General features: G+C 45.9%; 2 protein-coding genes across 15 annotated transcripts in view; one reads left to right on the top strand and one right to left on the bottom strand.

Annotated features, from left to right (window-relative positions):
- Positions 1–12,136, top strand: part of GNAL (G protein subunit alpha L) — a 150,412-nt gene extending 138,276 nt beyond the window's left edge. For all 5 annotated transcript variants that reach the window (XM_027068454.2, XM_053206743.1, XM_027068456.2 and 2 more), the window contains 6 exons: positions 1,030–1,103; positions 1,653–1,711; positions 2,230–2,350; positions 4,266–4,396; positions 6,354–6,421; positions 10,344–12,136. In XM_027068454.2, the coding sequence (XP_026924255.1) occupies positions 1,030–1,103; positions 1,653–1,711; positions 2,230–2,350; positions 4,266–4,396; positions 6,354–6,421; positions 10,344–10,490 (600 nt within the window). In that variant the 3' untranslated portion in view covers positions 10,491–12,136. The remainder of the gene's footprint in view (positions 1–1,029; positions 1,104–1,652; positions 1,712–2,229; positions 2,351–4,265; positions 4,397–6,353; positions 6,422–10,343) is intronic.
- A 680-nt stretch (positions 12,137–12,816) lies between these two features.
- MPPE1 (metallophosphoesterase 1) overlaps positions 12,817–17,352 on the bottom strand; it is a 54,237-nt gene continuing 49,701 nt past the window's right edge. For 8 of the 10 annotated variants that reach the window (XM_027068458.2, XM_053206744.1, XM_015079624.3 and 5 more), the window contains 5 exons: positions 15,574–15,682; positions 15,366–15,434; positions 15,158–15,280; positions 14,314–14,454; positions 12,817–13,299 (listed from right to left, as the gene is read on the bottom strand). In XM_027068458.2, coding sequence (XP_026924259.1) covers positions 13,117–13,299; positions 14,314–14,454; positions 15,158–15,280; positions 15,366–15,434; positions 15,574–15,682 — 625 coding nt within the window. In that variant the 3' untranslated portion in view covers positions 12,817–13,116. The remainder of the gene's footprint in view (positions 13,300–14,313; positions 14,455–15,157; positions 15,281–15,365; positions 15,435–15,573; positions 15,683–17,352) is intronic. The other 2 variants (XM_053206746.1, XM_027068462.2) reach the window with 1 other exon arrangement.

Genomic DNA, 17,352 nt, shown 5'->3' with positions numbered 1-17,352 from the left:
CGTACACGCAGCGTACCCACCAGAACCTGTGCTGTGCCTCCTGACTTAGCTCTCTAAAACCTACTGGATTTCTAAACTGCCAATATCAAAGTAATTTCCCCTGTGGATTGGAATGTGCCACTCCCGTGCCTCTGGGAGCTGTGAACGGAAAACTGAACCTGTGCTTCACCAGCTTCGTAAACTCTGCCCATTCTGCTGAGCCTGGCCTGGCTCACATATCATAGGCACGCTCTCCGGGTGTGACCCAGAGCGTCGTCTTTGGGTTGAGCTGGATAAAAGCGTCCCACTGCACATTCGTAAGTAGAAGAGAGGGACCCTCTGTGCCCCTCGAAACCTTTGGCACTCAGGCATCTGCAGAGACTTGGAGAAAACCCTGAATTGCTCAGCTCAGGAGGCTCCCAGCAGCCTCTAGAGCTAGTGAACGCCAAAGAAGTTAGGGGGCTCCATTCAAACAGCCTCTCCAACACCCCCCCCCCAGTGTCCTATGTCCCCTGGAGGGCCTTGGCAGTGGGCCCCTCCTGGCATCTCTCTCCTCTCTGCCTCTCCTGAAGGCCTGAGCTCCTCTCTCACCCCAAAATCCATCTCTCTGTGAGGCTGACCCCAAGAGCTCAAAACTATCCAAATCTTTGTTTTCGAGCCTTTGGTTTCTCACCCAGAAGGTCTGCACCCGGAGCAGGTGGCTTTGCAGGTAGGTGCAGCAAGCAGAGAGCCGTGGGGTCTCCTGTCAGGTGCAGGACAGGCATGGACATACATGCAGAAGTGATAAATTAAAAAACAACAACAACAACAACAACAAAACCTACTAAAGGAAATTAAAGCACAGCTACTAAGACAAAACTAATACATTAATTATGACTTTCTGCTGGGAGGGAGGTGGTGAGACAGACCATTTGTCTGACTTTTTAGTTATTATTGTTTCTCTTACAATTGGAAGAGATGGTCATCTGAAAAACTCCGTTATTATGGTTGCATTCAGGGCTTTCCTTCTGAAGAACAGTGTTGCCACTTGGTTTGTCTTCTTGTTCTCAGGACCTTCTCAGATGCCGAGTTCTGACATCAGGGATTTTTGAGACCCGATTCCAAGTGGACAAAGTAAACTTTCAGTAAGTTGTTGAGAGCAGACCTGCTGCAGAGACAAGGGCAGGACGCCCCCCGCCCTGGCTGTCTGCTGGCGTCCTGATGGGGTCGGGGAGCCCAGCCTTCCTCCCATGGGCCCTGGGACATCAAACATCCCAAATGTGCCTCGCTGTCCTTTTGGATAAGTCCGTACAGACTCTGTGGCCCTAAAGGGCATGGAGTAAGTTTAGGGCAGGGAGGAACATGGGAACCAGAGCCACCTGAGAAGGTGAGAAAGATCCAGTGGCTTTTGGGTAGGTACAGAGGACCCGCTCAGGCAGGGGGATGCCTGGCACAGGCTGCCCTGAGAAGAGGGGCCCGAGCTGGCCTGGTGACCACAGAGTGAGGGCTGTGACCCCAAGGAACAGCTCGGTGGGGACTCCCGGGTCAGGCAGAAACTTAGAGCCAGTGGAGCAGTCTGCGGGGGCCACCCATGGGGCAGTGCTTCAGGCCGGGAGCCTCAGCCAAGGAAAGAAGCACAGAGGTGTCACGCCCCTCCCCCAACCCCGTCATCGTGTCCTGTTGTTCTTCCACAGCATGTTTGATGTCGGCGGCCAGAGGGACGAGAGAAGAAAATGGATCCAGTGCTTTAATGGTGATTTCTGTGCTTTGAATCAGATTAGACCATCCATCAAATGCCTTAAATGTGAATCTCATAAAGAATTTAAGCATCCCAGGGCACCTGGGTGGCTCAGTAGGTTAAGCGTCCGACTTCGGCTCAGGGGAGGATCTCACAGTCTGTGAGTTCGAGCCCCGTGTCGGTCTCTGTGCTGACAGCTCAGAGCCTGGAGCCTGTTTCAGATTCTGTGTCTCCCTCTCTCTCTGCCCCTAACCCACTCGCACTCTGTCTCTCTCTCTCCCTCTCTCTCTCTCTCAAAAATAAGCATTAAATTTTTTTTTTAAATTTAAAAAAGGAATTTAAGCATCCTAAATTTACATTTGTCATTTGCTCATACGGGTGCATTACTGAAACAACCACACACACAGTGCTTCTTTAAGTCGTTCTTATAATCACGGGATGAAAATGAGTAGCAGCTGGATGTGTACTTGATCATAACCACACAGTGGCTCTCTAACCAGGGGGCTTCCCTTTTTCTCTCTTCTTCCACAAAGATGTCACAGCTATCATTTATGTTGCGGCCTGCAGCAGCTACAACATGGTGATTCGGGAAGATAACAACACCAACAGGCTCAGAGAGTCCCTGGACCTTTTCGAAAGCATCTGGAACAACAGGTTATAAAAATAAGAAATTCAGTTGCACCTCTGGATCGCAAATTTTCTTTCATTAAAAATACCACTCAGCTCGCTTTCATTTTTATTCTCCAGATATATTCATTCTTTTCTTACTGGTAAATCCGAAACCATTAGCAGGATCTCTTTTGGTCCATCTCGTGTATAGACCCACTTAAAATGGGCAGTAGTCTTCGATGAAGCTCTGATAGTGCTCTGTTAAGAAAATTTAAGGAGCGTCTTTGTGACTCAGCCAGTTAAGTGACTGACTCTTGATTTCGGCTCAGGTCATGATCTCAGGGTTGTGAGATCGAGCCCCACATTGGGCTCCATGCTGAGCATGGAGCCTGCTTAATATTCTCTCTCTCCTTCTCTCTCTGCCCCTCTCTCCCTCTCTAAAATTAAAAAAAAAGGAAAGAAAGTTTAAATATCTGTTTTTAAAGCTCAAGATTATATCGAGGGTTAAAAAATGGTTTTGCTTGGTTTTTAAAATTTAGAAAGTACCATCCACAAATAACTAGATGATCTCTAGAAGATCCCTTACAGGTCAAAGGCACAGCATAATCATGTTTGAAATTGCTACTAGTGCAAAGGGGTGATTATTTTAGAAAGGAACCCAGCAAACACACACACACGATACATACCTATATAAAAATCGAAGTGTCTTCTGAACTATTTAAGAAGAAATATCACCAAGGAGGACAGGAAACGTAAGCTGACCTTGCAAAACATTTGGATTATCAGGAAAGTATTTATCAAGTGTTTAACACTTGTTCTCAGTAATATAGTATTGAGACAGTTAATGAGAAAGAAAAAAAGTCAGGAAATACTGGGTACATGAAGGAATACTTTGGAGTCATTAAAAAATTTTATATAAGCGTATATATAAATTTTACATTTATACATATTATATATTTATATATAATTTATATATATATATAAATTTAAATATATATATGTAAGCACACACACACACACACAACCACATGAGAAAATGACCACAATACTGTTCAATGAAAAAGCAGATTAAAAAACACCATGATCTTATTTTATAAATATGTCTGAGAATAGGAAAAAACCTGGAAGTAAAAACATAACAGTTCTAATAGTTGCCTTTGTGTGTAATTACATTTGATTTTTTTCTATGTATTTTCTGTAATTACAAATTCATTTTTACCAGGATTATATATTTTATAACAAGGAACAGTAAAACTATTTCCACTTGGAGGAAGAATGGATTGTGTTTCTAATTCATAGTAAGATTCCTGTGCACTAGTCATCAGCTTGATTCCTTTGAAATAACAGAATTTACAAAGGCTTTGCTGATGTGCATACTGAGCTCATCTTAAGCCAGTTCTCATGTCTGTTTAGGAAAACAATGAGAGAGAACCTTTCCTTCACTGTAACGGAGCCCCTCCCCTTAACTTGTCCAATGCAGTGGTCATGACCGATATCTGGTTAACAACCTGCTCCACCTCTGGAGAAATTCGGCCTGTTCTGACTCAAGCCAGCTACAAATTACATTCTGTGTGATTAGCTAATGACTCATGTATTTTATTGTTATTATCGCTCTAACTTCTAGTTTATCTGACCCTTTCTTAGTAAAACTCCGGGTGTATTTATTCCATAAATAAACCTTAGCTTTGGTACCAGTAAGTTTATATTCTCAGTAAAGATTAATTAGAAAAGACTGAACTGCTAAATTAACTGTATTTATTTATTATAAGGTTTACTTACTATAAGAATGTCTTGCATGCAGATGGAGTGGGGGTCCACAAGATTGGTACATCAAATCATCCTAGATCCTGTACATTTCAGGAAGATGGAAATGCTGTTCTTGTCACTGAGTACCTCCTCTGTTAGAGGTACTTTCACGTACTAGCAGATGTGAAGTTTGTATGTTTATTTCTCTTTTCAGGTGGTTACGGACCATTTCTATCATCTTGTTCTTGAACAAACAGGATATGCTGGCAGAAAAAGTCTTGGCGGGGAAATCAAAAATTGAAGATTATTTCCCAGAGTATGCAAATTATACTGTTCCTGAAGATGGTAAGATTTCAAAACCAGTTCTGACTCAGGAAAAAATTTGGTTATTTTTTCATTAGCCCTGTAACTGTAGTTCCAACAGATGTGATGAAAATTTAGGAAATTCAATTAATTTGCATCAACTCCCCGGACTGCAGCCCCCACCTTCAAATGCTAGAGTGTTAAAATGTCCTATTTAGGATTCCATTTGTCGGGGTTTGACTTTCCATTCAAACTGTGCAGGAGAAGACAGGGCACTTTTGGGTGTGTGTCTATTAAGTACTCTCTCTTGGTGTCTTGGCTGGGTCTGTCCTGAACTTGGCACTGTGTCAGCCCTTTACGTCGACCTTGACTCTCACTGTAACCCTACGCGGAAGTTTGTTATTTGCATGTTTTCCTGTGGAAAGTGAGCTGAGAGAGGTAGTCAGTCGTTCAAGGTCACTCAGGTAGAGCTTGCCAAGACGAGGCAGCCTCTGAACCTTCATGCCCAAGCCCACCCTTCCAGCCACCACGGCCCAGCGATGACTTTGGCTACCAGTAGGATGGCCTGGCCGACCAGGTGTGGGGTTCAGGGGCAGGGGGCTCTCAGTGCTAAAGCCCTGGACCGGGGCACACCCCGTTTCCAACTGCGGCTCCTCGGTTCTCAGCCCACCTTGGAGGAGGGGTTCATTGGCAGTGAAATGCTACCACTTCCTAAAATTTGAACCCCCAGCTAGATAAAGCAGAATGAAAGGGACTGTCCTAGAAACTTAGACAAGAAGTGAAGAAAATTCTTCATCCTTGTGCTAACGTTGGCCAGTCTAGTGTTGAGCCCCTGGTGTAAGAGAAGTCAGCAGAGCTCGGCTTGCATTGCCCTCTCATCTCGGACTACGGCCCTCAGCAAGCCAGGCTCCCATCCCTACACTCTGGACAGTCAACACTGAAGCATCCACTGTCATGTGCTCTCCCTCCTCTCTGTCTTGGTCCGGGCCCTCCTTCCCCTCTTCTCAGTTCCGGATCTGGTCAAGGTAGCATCCTGCCCAGGCTTCCTTATTCTGTTCACTCAACTTTCCAGAACAGTCTTTGGATTGCTGCCAAAATCTTTCTGAAACACAACCACAACTCTGTTTGTGATCCCTACCAACACAGACTTAATCTCACCACAAGCTGAGGCCACACGTGACCCGGCCAGAAAATATTACAAGCTAGGTTCCCCACCACAACCCTCCATGGATCCTGTGCTCCTTTCCCACACACATTTAGGGGATCCTGTGCTCCAAACCCTCAACCCTCTGTGGATCCTGTGCTCCTCCCACACACACCCTCAGTGGATCTTGTGCTCCTCTCTCTGCCTGCTCCTCCCTCCCTTCTGCACCGAACCTGCCCAGGCACCTGCCCTGGGTTAAGCATGGCAGGTCTCCAGATCAGGGCGGACTCAGCATCTGTAGAATTCCCCATCACCTGCTCAGCGTGAATAATCATATAATCATGGTAGTTGCAATAGAGAAAGAAAAGAGCGATGAGACCATGCAGGGAAGCCGAGATTTTAGGAACTTGGAATCTGCACGGGAGAAGAATCAGGTTACTACAGTCAATTTCACAGAAGGGCTCCGTGGTAGGAACAGTGAAGGGGAGGGTCTCCAGGGAACAAGGCTAAGAGAATGCAGACCGGATGAGCACAACCACTGCTAAAACCTCAGCCCCTGGAACCTTCTCTCTCAAGGGAGCTCTGAAGGGGATGGCAGCTATGGGATTGGTCAGTGTTCAGTGGCATGCTTTCATTTTCTCTGAGTGGGAGTCATCCCCCATCATCAGAAACAAAACCAAAACTTTCATCAGCTGCTAAATGAGAGAAATAAAGTTACATTTCAGCGTTCTGCTTTGCTCTGAGTGTCTTTTAGTGCTGTGAGTGCACTGCAGCCCTACTTTGTAATTCCTCTTCCATTTTCCATAGAGTTGTATTCTCATCACCTAAACAAAATTCCACTTGTAATTTTTACAGCAACACCAGATGCAGGAGAAGATCCCAAAGTTACACGAGCCAAGTTCTTTATCCGAGACCTGTTTTTGGTAAGCAGTTTTATTCTTTGCTTTCCTACCTCCTTAGAGTTGTATTGTTCTTTGCAATTTGCATATCACTTACCCTTTCATGATCTGATTTAATCTCCACCCAAATTATGAGAGGCGAAGGAATTATTACTTCATCTCACCACTGACCATACTGGGGTTCAGAGAGGTTGGGCTTTTCACCTCAGGTCACACAGCGCCCAAGCAAAAACAAGGAGCACAGCACAAGGCCCCAGAGAATGGCACTGAGACCCCCACCAGACTGTGTTCACTTGTGTTTTCCTAAAAGGAAAGAAGCCTTTAGCAGAGTCTGAAATACCAGCACCCACACTGGGTGCCCCTCCCCCTTTCATGCACTCACCACTAAGAGGCTAATTCAGACATTCAGAAAAATTCAGATCTCTCTCTTTTTTTTAACTTTTTATTTTGAGATGATTTCAAATTTACATAAAAAGTGAAAGAATTATATATACGTGGACTGTGTGCTTCTGGAGAGGTGAGAATCGGCCCAGTGTGCAGCAGGGACGGTCCCACAGTCTGCCTGACATTTCCACGGGGATCAGGTGCCTTCCTGACTCCTCAGGGGAACCTTATTATCCTATTCCCACCATGGGCCCCCATCGGTTGCCTCCTGAAATCTTATACTGAGTGAGAAAGTAACAAGGATAAGAAGTCAAGTCCCCAGGGTGAGTTCTGAGGAACAGTATTCCCCAGGAGGTTAACAGGTAGCACGGGGCAAGGGCTCTGCAAGGAGTAAATCTGGGAAATAAATCAAGTGAGACAGGTTTCTCCGTTGTCAGACTTTCTAGAACCTTTGCTATGCCCGTGTGCCTTGTGAATCTCTTGGATAAGGTAAATCGGTTTGTAGTTTATCACAGGCTTCCTTTTGGAGGAACATCTTGCAAGACCATAAAATATAAAAACACATAAAAAGCTGTCCTAATGAGGACTAAAAGTTAACTAAGTGTGCCTATGAGGCATTTAGTGCCACCACCATTTGATGTTGGGAAGAAACCTTTGATTCTCTAACAATGGGAGAAATCTGGCTTGTATGCAGTTTGCAAGTCAGGGAAATAAACGCCTAGGGGTTATTGATTTAGGGTTTTTTTTATGGTGGAATTTGCCTGGGCCAGTGAGTCGTGGGAGGAGTTTTGAGTTGGAAGCCCTAACCCCAGACCTAGAAGGCAATGGGGCAGGTTACAGAAATGGTTAACAGTATCGAATCTGGACGGGAGCAAATTTGGGCGAAACAATAACTTTGGTGATAGAAGGCCCTGAGATGGGGTGGGGAATAGAGGCCGTACATGGAGAGGGAGAGGTCTGTGGGGGGACCCGGCCTTGAGGAGGTAAAGGTGGGCTTGGGGAGAGAACGGCAAGGGCATAATGAGATAGACCCCTCTGTAAGAAAGAGCCACATGCTGTCTGAGCGTTCTCCTTAACTGTCATTGTGTGAGGAGGGCAAGGACCACCAGGTTTGTCCCAGTCAGGGTCACTTCCTCCCAAGACAGGGAGGCCCAATTCATCCCCAGAGCAGGAGGAACTCAGAACGAAAGGGGCAAGGAGCCAGGAGGAGGGAGAGCCAGATGGTCAGCCCCCCGTGTTCCCCTAGTGACCGTCAAGCTGTCCTGTCCCTCACACTGGAAACCACCTGCAAGCCCACGCCCAGACCTGGGCCAGAGAGTCCTCTGGGGCAAGCGTCATCAGACCTTTTTAAAGCAGGTGGTAAGCATGAGTGGCACCCTGTGTCTTGATGCCTTAGGCATCTGTTAGAAGCCTGTATGCTTTAATCGGGCTTCTCTTCCTGGTATTGTATGAGCTCCCCTCTGATTTCTTTTACCTTGAACATCATCTCCTGACAGGGGACCTCAGAGATGGGCAACAGCCAGGGGACCCAATCAAGCACAGTCTGGAACTGCCCAGTTTTCCTTGACAAGCTTATTGCTGACATTTAAAGTGAAAATCAGTGTGTTTAGAGATAAGCAGACGGCCACTACCTTTGTAATGACTCTGCCTGACATTCTTGTTGCCCCAGGCGGGGACAGACTGGTCAGATCATTACAGAAGAAAGCCTGTTACCTATTCGCCCACTCCGTGTGACACAGCTCTTCCTCCCCATGTTCTAGGGCTATAAAGATACCTACCCTACACGTTTCAGTGTCCTTAAGTTTTTTAAAAATTATAATTGCTCAAGAGAATCCTAACTATTGCTAAAAATAAGTCTATGCTCCCAGGAGGAGGTTCATAACCTGATGAACATCTTTACCCCAGCCCAGCAGGGGTCTCATCTTGATTCCCAAGATGCTTTGCAAGAAAGGGGATGGGAGCGGGGACGAGGAGGACGTCCGGGGATCCCTGTGGGCACCTATGAAGAAAGCTCCATGTGACCTCTACATTGGCTGGCTGGGGAGGCCGTAACAAAGCACTACCGACTGGGGGCTTAACACATTATTTTCTCACCATTCTGGAGGCTAGAAGTTGAGATCAAGATGTCAACAGGGTTGGTTTCTCCTGAGGCCTCTCTCCTTGGCTTGTGGATGTTCACCTTCTCATTGTGTCTTCTCATTGTGTCGCCACATGGCCTTTCCTGTGTGTGTGTGTCCCAATCTCCCCTCTTCCTATGAGGACCTTACTGGGTTTGGGCTCACCCATATGACCACATTTTAACTTATCTTTTTTCTTTTGTACTGCTTATTTATTTTTGAGAAGGAGGGAGAGAGAGAGGGAGCGGGAGAGGGGCAGAAAGAGGGAGACACAGAATCCGAAGCAGGCTCCGGGCTCTGAGCTGCAGCACAGAGCCCGATGTGGGGCTTGAACTCACAGACCACGATATCATGACCTGAGCCGAAGTTGGACACTTAACTGACTGAGCCACCCAGGTGCCCCGTAATTACCTCTTTAAAAAGAGATCCTATCTCCAAATACAGTCAACACTCAGAGGTGCTGGGGGTTAGAGCTTCACCACAGGAATTGGTGGGGGAGAACACCATTCAGCCCATGGCAGCCTCTCTCCACACTGCCTCACCTGACTTCCCAATGCACATGTGCGTATCCCTCCAAGATGTCCTTCTGAATCCTCATCAGTCATGTTTTTTCTCCTGTGGGAGAAAGCCCATGAAGCCTCCCACTACTAACCAGGGGACCCCCCCCCAAACCCCGCCCCAGGAAATGCTCAAGTTGTTAGTGGAGGAGGGCTCAGTAGGACGGATGAGCCATCCACATGGAACCACTAGTGATATGTGGATATTTAAATTTAAGTTAATTAAAATTAAAACTAAAACTCCAGTCTCTGTTGCGTCAGTGATAGTGGCTCCCGTAAGAGCAGGGGAAATACAGAACATTTCCATTAGTGCAAAAAGTTCCATTGGACAGTGCTGGTGTGGGACTGACATTTATTTCCGGAAAATTCTACCCTGACTTGAGAGGCTGTCTTTTATTTATTTAAAAAAATTTTTTTTATGTTTATTGATTTTTGAGAGACAGAGAGAGACAGAGCATGAGTGGGGGAGGGGTAGAGAAAGAGAGGGAGATACAGAATCCGAAGCAGGCTCCAGGCCGTGAGCTGTCAGCACAGAGCCTGACGCGGGGCTCGAACTCACTAACTGTGAGATCATGACCTGAGCTGAAGTCGGATGCCTAACCGACTGAGAGCCACCCAGGCACCCCTGAGAGGCTGTCTTTTAAATATATGTCCTCTCTCAACTGAACACTAAGCTTCTGTGGCCAGAGGTAAGTGTGACGTTCTTTGAGTTTCCAGCAGGGTATTCAGTATTTAAACAGTCACAATCCCAGCTCCTCTTATCTTTGATCAAAGTATTGCCCAAATTCTTCTCCAAGAATTAATGGAGTAGCAGCAGTGTTCCCATGTACCCCTGGACGTGGTGGTCAGGGTCCCACAGCATAGATGGCTTTTTTTTTTTTTTTCCAGAGGATCAGCACAGCGACAGGGGACGGCAAACATTACTGCTACCCACACTTTACCTGTGCCGTGGACACCGAGAACATTCGCAGAGTGTTCAATGACTGCCGTGACATCATCCAGAGGATGCACCTCAAACAGTACGAACTCTTGTGAGGCAGCCCTGGGGCAGGTGGGCGCGCCTTCTGGCACCTTCTCTCCACCTGCCTCTCCTCCCTTGGCCACCCCACCAGGTGGAACATTTATTCCAGGATTGTCTGTCAGCCCTAAGCCATGGTAGAAAGTAGGGAGTTCCCGGTTTCATCCAGCTGCTGCCCTGTCCTGTTCTGACCTGTGTGACCACCAAGCCTCTGGCTACCTCTGTTCCCCTCAGGTTTGGTTTGTAGCTTTCGTTTTCACTGAACACAACCTTCCACAGCCTCCCCAACCCCACCAATTTGTGTCGCTGCAAACCAGCACTCTCACTTGGGTGGTGCTGCAGTGAAACCCCTCTGGGTGAGGGCCCCTTTCAGTCATCCATTCAGTGATTTCTTGATTCTGCAGGAACTTGATAAAGGGGGGAGAAATGACACTTTTTTCTGACTTATCAGGCATGATTGTAGTGGCAGGGGTATGAGGCGGTGAGCCGCATGCGTGGGCAAGTGGCCACCTCTCCCGAGCTGCACTGGCCCAGGAGCGAGGCTAGACCCCAAGTCACAGGGTGGAGAGAAACCCGTTTCAATCATATCTGAGTCGCTGCCAACCTCAGGCATTAAGTTAGACCTACTCTGAGCAGACAACCTACTACATTCACCACTGCAAAGTGTGTCCTGTCTACACATGATTCTCTAGAGTGTGATATGCTTGGACAAGAGTCTCCCTTCATATATTCTTGTTGTTGTTTTACTGCTGCTTTATTATAACTGTACAGACCACAAAATGTAATATTATTTTCTATAATTACTCAAAAATCCTTGTAGATCTTTGTGCCTCGATCAGGCTGTATCTGTAAAAGAAACGTGTTTTTATCGTGCTGAACCGCTAAATGTCAACATTACCTGCTGCTTGCTCTAAAAAAGAGAATGGTGTGTGTAGAATTTAGGATATTCTTCAGGTTAGTGCTTTTAAAAATATCTTTGATTAAATATATATATGCATATATATATAAATTATCCACATTAATCATTCACCTCTTACAAATAATTTTGTACCAACATCACAAGCTTTTCAAGAACCAAGGATTTTTTTTCCTCCAGACAATATGTCTTTTGATTATTTTCCTATTTAAAGACTTTTTACAAGTTCCCTGAGTGGAAATAGGTCAACCATTCCCTTTAGTCAAAGTTTTCGAACCACTTACTTGGGCCACAGCTTCCAGTGTAAACAAAGAGCAAGAAGATGACAGGTGTCTGTGTTCGTGTCCAGCCCAAGAGAGTCAAAGGATGGCATCTCCATTTGCCTGCTCTCAAGAAGAAATATTACACAACCTTTATTTGGAAGACAAAGTCAAAATATATGGCTGTTTCTCACACTCGAAAGGTTTGTAAATGCAGCGTCAGAAGTTATCGTACAGCGCAGTATCTAGAAAGCAAGAATCGCGATAGCGGTGATGCTTCATATTCTACCCACAGCCACAACTTTGAGGGTCATTGCCTTAGGTGCGAGATAATCTGCAAAGATGGCCAAAGGTGGATTTCAACAATACAAACCCAGAGGTGACAGCCTCGCTGACATGACTTCATTTCCTTTTAGTCTTTAGTATTGTCAAGTTTACTCTATAAGTAGGCATTTTGTAATCCTTTATAAATGCATCCAGACTGAAATACTACTTTTCCATGAATGAAAGGATAACTTTGTAGACAGTCAGTGTAAGAAGCACACCGTTTATGTCAGCATCCCTAAATTCCTGGACCTCTCTTCCCTGTTTCATAAAACCCTGATCTGAAATGAGACACATAAAGACACATAAAGTAGAAATTACTGTGTTTCCATTGCACTTTCCACATAAAATGTGAACCGAAGAGCCACACACACCCCCATATGCACAAAAAGCAAAAGCTGCATACTGTTATATATGTTATCACTCAGCAGTAACTCAACTTCCTCTTCAAACACAGAGTTGGACTCTTGGAAAAGAACACGTTTTACCTGGTTTCAAATTATCAAGACATATTTATTTTTAAGGACCAAAAGCCCCTTCCCAGCTCTTTGTCAGGTTTCTTTTGATCACGGAGAGACATTAAATTCAGATTTAACAGCTTGGCCTGCTGGAGAGAAAATTACATCTAGCTAAAAATCTGATTCCATAATGAGCACAGAAGCACAAAAGTCTGTGAAAACAATATATTCCTGCTTGTGGCGTCTGTACTTTTATTTTAAGTGCATAGCTTTATAATATATAGGAGTCTGAGGCCCACTTCGTAGGGGGACAGAAGCAAGCCCAGTGTTTGTGCGTACATAATCCCAGGTGCCAGCTCCATCTTGGGGAAGGACAGACAGCATAGTGCATGCAAGTGAGACTTTAATAGCTTTTACATATTGTACAGACATGATCTTTGGTTATACATATATTTGATAAAATGAGAAAACAGACTTGTTGTAGAGTACACGTTCCATTGTTATAGCATGAGAACAGTACAGTCAACTATTTATCCTTGCAGGAGTTCGCATCCGTGATTTACAGTTCCTGTGATGGGTGTAAAGACCGCCACCCGCTTTGTCCCCTTCTCACATGAGCACTACCCAGAGTTCAGTTTTCCTGCCTTTGTTATTTGTGACGAAATGCAAAAGCGTCTCCTGCGCTTTACGTTGTCTTAAGTTTTCTGAGCAAGTTCCAACCAAAGAGAAGAGGCGAGGCTAGGAGCTTAAAGTGAGCTAACATGAGGACTGCAAGGAACCCAACTGCTACACAGTATGTGGCCAGAACGGTGTTCTCGTAGGGGAGGTAGCACTTGGCAAGGGCGTACTCTGTGGGGGTCAACATGCCCTGGAAAGGAAATGAGAATAGTGATGCTGCAGTGAGAGCCCTGCCGCAGCACCAACACACCAGTCTTAGACAAAACAGGAGACGCAGCCTTCTTGGTCCTCTTAGGTGAGGCCAGGAAGTGGCTCTCCTCCCCTGAGACTGCGGGGCACAGCTTCCACGAGCCAGCCACCCACCCCAAGCACTGACTGGAGACACAACGTGGAGGCTCCCAATGTGCCGAGTGGAGCTGACCTCTCCGTTGAAACCAGTCCCCGGCACAATGGGTTCCTCTAAAGTGCAGTGGGCATACGTGCCAGAGATACAAGAGGCATGGAGATCTATGTAAGTGGCCATTGAGAAACGGGGAGTGACTACAAGGCCATTTCTCATGGCGCTCGATGCTAAAGTAAGCAACCTGTTACCCAGAAATGCATGTGCCGGGGGCACCTCAATGGGTTTTTCTGTAGACATGTTTGCTGTGCGGAACGATACTGGGGAATGGTTTCGTTTACTCTGAATCTGAAAACATGAGGGTTTCCCCACCTTTTCATGAAGTAAAAGTACCTGACATAAAAGCATTATGACCTGGGTAAAATAAACACCAGGTGGCCACTAACTGAAACATCTTGAGTCAACTTACAAGAGCCGTAGCCTTTTTCTGCCAGAGCAAATGGGCACGTTTGGAACCTAAGACAAGATGATGGAGTATGGCTAATGAAGACATGATCCTGTTTCCTTAGAAAATTAAAAACGCAGAGGCTCAGACCTGAGAACAGTGCTGTCCCTGGAGAGGAAACACTCTGTAAGATGCCCCCCGCCCCGCCCCCTACAGGAGCAATGCCATGTTTATTTGTCCCCAGGGAGGTGTTTAGACAGGGGTCAGTGTATCAAACTAAGTGCACGTGTGGAGCAGGGGAAGTTTGTATTTACAGCTTTTGTATGTGTTTACGGATCGCAGCAATTAAATAGTTGATTACTGTGTTGATGTCAATACTTATATGAAAGCTTTCAGATGAAAATAAACGTCCACATTACCATGATGAAACTGGGGTTGTTTCTGTTCCTCCAACTGAAAGACGGCACGCTGATCTCCATGGTCCCCGCCCCGTGGAGCACCTCGCAGGCGCTGTGCGTGTGGCCGCTCAGGACCAGCCGCGGCCGGAGCCACCAGAGCAGCTACCGCACCCGGGGGACAGCGATAGCTGGTTAGTGCTCTGACAGAGCCCCATCCGGGCCCGTATTCAGTAACATAAATATAAAATCCCTACTTGGTAGAGTGCTTCATTTTTTTCTTAAAATCCTATCAAAAGTTAAGTTCGAGCTTTTAGGGAAAATCTATCCTTCTCATTGCAGATTTTATATTTTTATAAATATTTTTGTAGATGTATTTTATAAATATATTTGTATCTTATCACATAGTACAGCATATCATACATTACACAAATATGTATTTATATGATATAAATATTTACATTATGTTTTATTTATAAAATAACAAAAATATTTTCATATACTGATATATCATAATTATAATTTAAGTATTATACAATACATATTTGTGTAATATATAAATACATATTTGTATTATATAAATACATACAAGTCAGCACATCCTAAGCCCCCAAAGTTAACTCTAAGTTCCATTCACATTTCCAAATACCTTTAAATTGGTGGAAAAAACTTCGAATAAAGTTTTTTAAAGCTGAGGATGTTCATTAACTTGATACTAGGCAGTTGAAGTACTGGGGGTGGGGTGCGGGAGGGACAAAAGGGTGATAGGAAAAGCTGATGTTGCCAAAGCCCTGCCCTCCGCCCTCAGGTGGCTAACTGTGACAGCCATCTGTCTGTCTGTTGGGGGGCATCGGGGTCCACAGCAAACCTTTTGTGAGGCCTCCCGGGAAAGTGCATCGTATCTCTCCTTAAAGGGGATGTCCCGCTCTTCCAGAGGTGCGGCATCGTCCCCGGAACAATTAGCATCGCTTCTCCGGTAAAGGGGGAAATGCTGCCAGGATTTAGAGACGGTCAGATGTGACCAGGAGGCCCTGGTTGGTCCACCAGATATGCAGAGCCACCTTCTCCCCGCTCACCTGCAGAAGGACCGGGGCTGACGCCGGCAGCAGCTGCTCATCTGTGCACCTGCTGGAGTGATGTTCCTGCTGGGGAGGAATCAGTTAACCCAGCAACCCCAGCAGGAAGGGAAGAGGGAACTGAGAGGTGGACAAAACACAAAGTGCAGCAACCACACCGCAGAAGATGCCAGAACAGAAGCACCTGTGCATTCAGATGCTCTCCTACCTCTCGGGAGCAATTCAGTTTGTGAGAAATTTCGATAATTTCAGCTTCTGCTTCAGAGCAAAGGTTGCAGCCGTCCCCTTCCAGGGCAACACTGTTGACCATCACAAAACTGAGACAGAGGGAGGAGGCAGAGAGTCAGGGCCACTGGGCTTCCCGTGTACTGTCTTCTCACAATGCTGTTCCCATGAAGCAAAAGGAAAGCACCCATAGTGTGAAGAAACATGCCCCAGAACAGCTTTAAATCTCCACTCGACTAATCTATGTTTTTAGGTACGAGTCGAGTTAAGAAAACAAAACAGCAGTATACTGGGAGTGGAGTCTAAGACATCATAAGAAGATTTTTAACCTTGAACTTCCAGAAATCCCAGATTACAGAAGCTCTGAGGTCAGACTACCACTGAGCCTCGCATCTGACCACGTGAAAAGACAGGGATATAATAGCACACCCATGCCACTGACTTGTGGTAAGGACGGAATGAAATACTACCACCAAGCCTGCCACTAGGAAGTACGCGGTCAATGTTAGATACTGTTATTATTACATAAAGCAAACCACAGGCAACATTTGCTAACATCTGCACACTCAGAAAACAAGGCAGGGTGGGAGGGGATTTGCAGGTCACAGCTAACTGGTATGGATAATCCCAAATTAGGATGATGATAAAGTCAGTTTTGGTTGCCCTTTACAACCACTTTACCTTAATTATATTTTTATAGACTCCCATTAAATATGCTTTCATCTCCTACACACGTATCAACTGGGCGTGAAGAAGGCACCTGTCAGTAAAGATTGCTTGAAATTTAAAGAATTTTAGTGAGAAGGAGCTAACTAAACGATCTGAAATATGGTCAGTGCACTTCAAGTTTCCTAAACTCTACTCCCAAGGGAAAAATAACTACAACTATGTCAAGTCTTCATATGACTCAGGAAAGGACGCTACTAGAAACTTAGTCCTATGGGCAAAGGGAGGGAAAGAGCGAGCATTTGTAGAGAACCCCCGACCTGGTCTCTGGGAGTGTCACAGATCATCTCTGGAGACGGGCCCAGTGAGCTATCACGGCCAAAGTCACGAGTGCTGGAAACCCATGGGGGCCATGACCTAAAGAGGAAGAGCCTTCCTCTCCCACCTTTGCTCTCTCCACTAGGTCTGCAACTAGAACACCATGTATGGTCTCGTCCACTGTGCTGCAAACATACACACGGACTCGACAGGGTCCAGACACAGCACAAAAATGGCCACGCAGAAGGAGAGCAGGTGCTCATTTGTGGTCAGACAAAAGGACTGGGACACTTTGGTCCACAGATCAAGGCTGACGGGCGTGGGGGTGGGGCACACAGCTACACAGCCCAGTAGACACACCTGCACCCAATCCTGGGATAGCATGATGTCAATAGTATCCTTTATAAAGGGAAACAAGTACATTTTGAACAAATGAAATATACTCCTCTACAAAGTGGCCTGATGGAATCTCTATCACCCAGAGACACCGCACACAGGCAGACGATGCCCTCGGTGGCTAGGCAAAGTCAGAGACTGGCTGGTCCACCGGGCTGGTGACTCTGACAGTGACCATCAGGCAGGATGAGGCCTGTGGTGCCTTCATCAGAAACCGTAAACCATGCCACACAGAGCCCGGTGTGGCAGGCGAAGACAGTTCCCTTAAAAAATTAAGTTTCCAAGGACTGAAGGGCTTCTTAAGAATTCACAAATAGGGGTGCCTGGGTGGCTCAGTTGGTTAAGTGTCAGACTTTGGCTCAGGTCATGATCTCACAGTTCA

The sequence above is a fragment of the Acinonyx jubatus genome, chromosome D3 (assembly GCF_027475565.1).
Source record: "Acinonyx jubatus isolate Ajub_Pintada_27869175 chromosome D3, VMU_Ajub_asm_v1.0, whole genome shotgun sequence".
NCBI lineage: Eukaryota > Metazoa > Chordata > Mammalia > Carnivora > Felidae > Acinonyx > Acinonyx jubatus.
The sequence above is the reverse complement of the archived record's forward strand: the minus strand, read 5'-3'. Positions and strand labels throughout refer to the sequence as shown.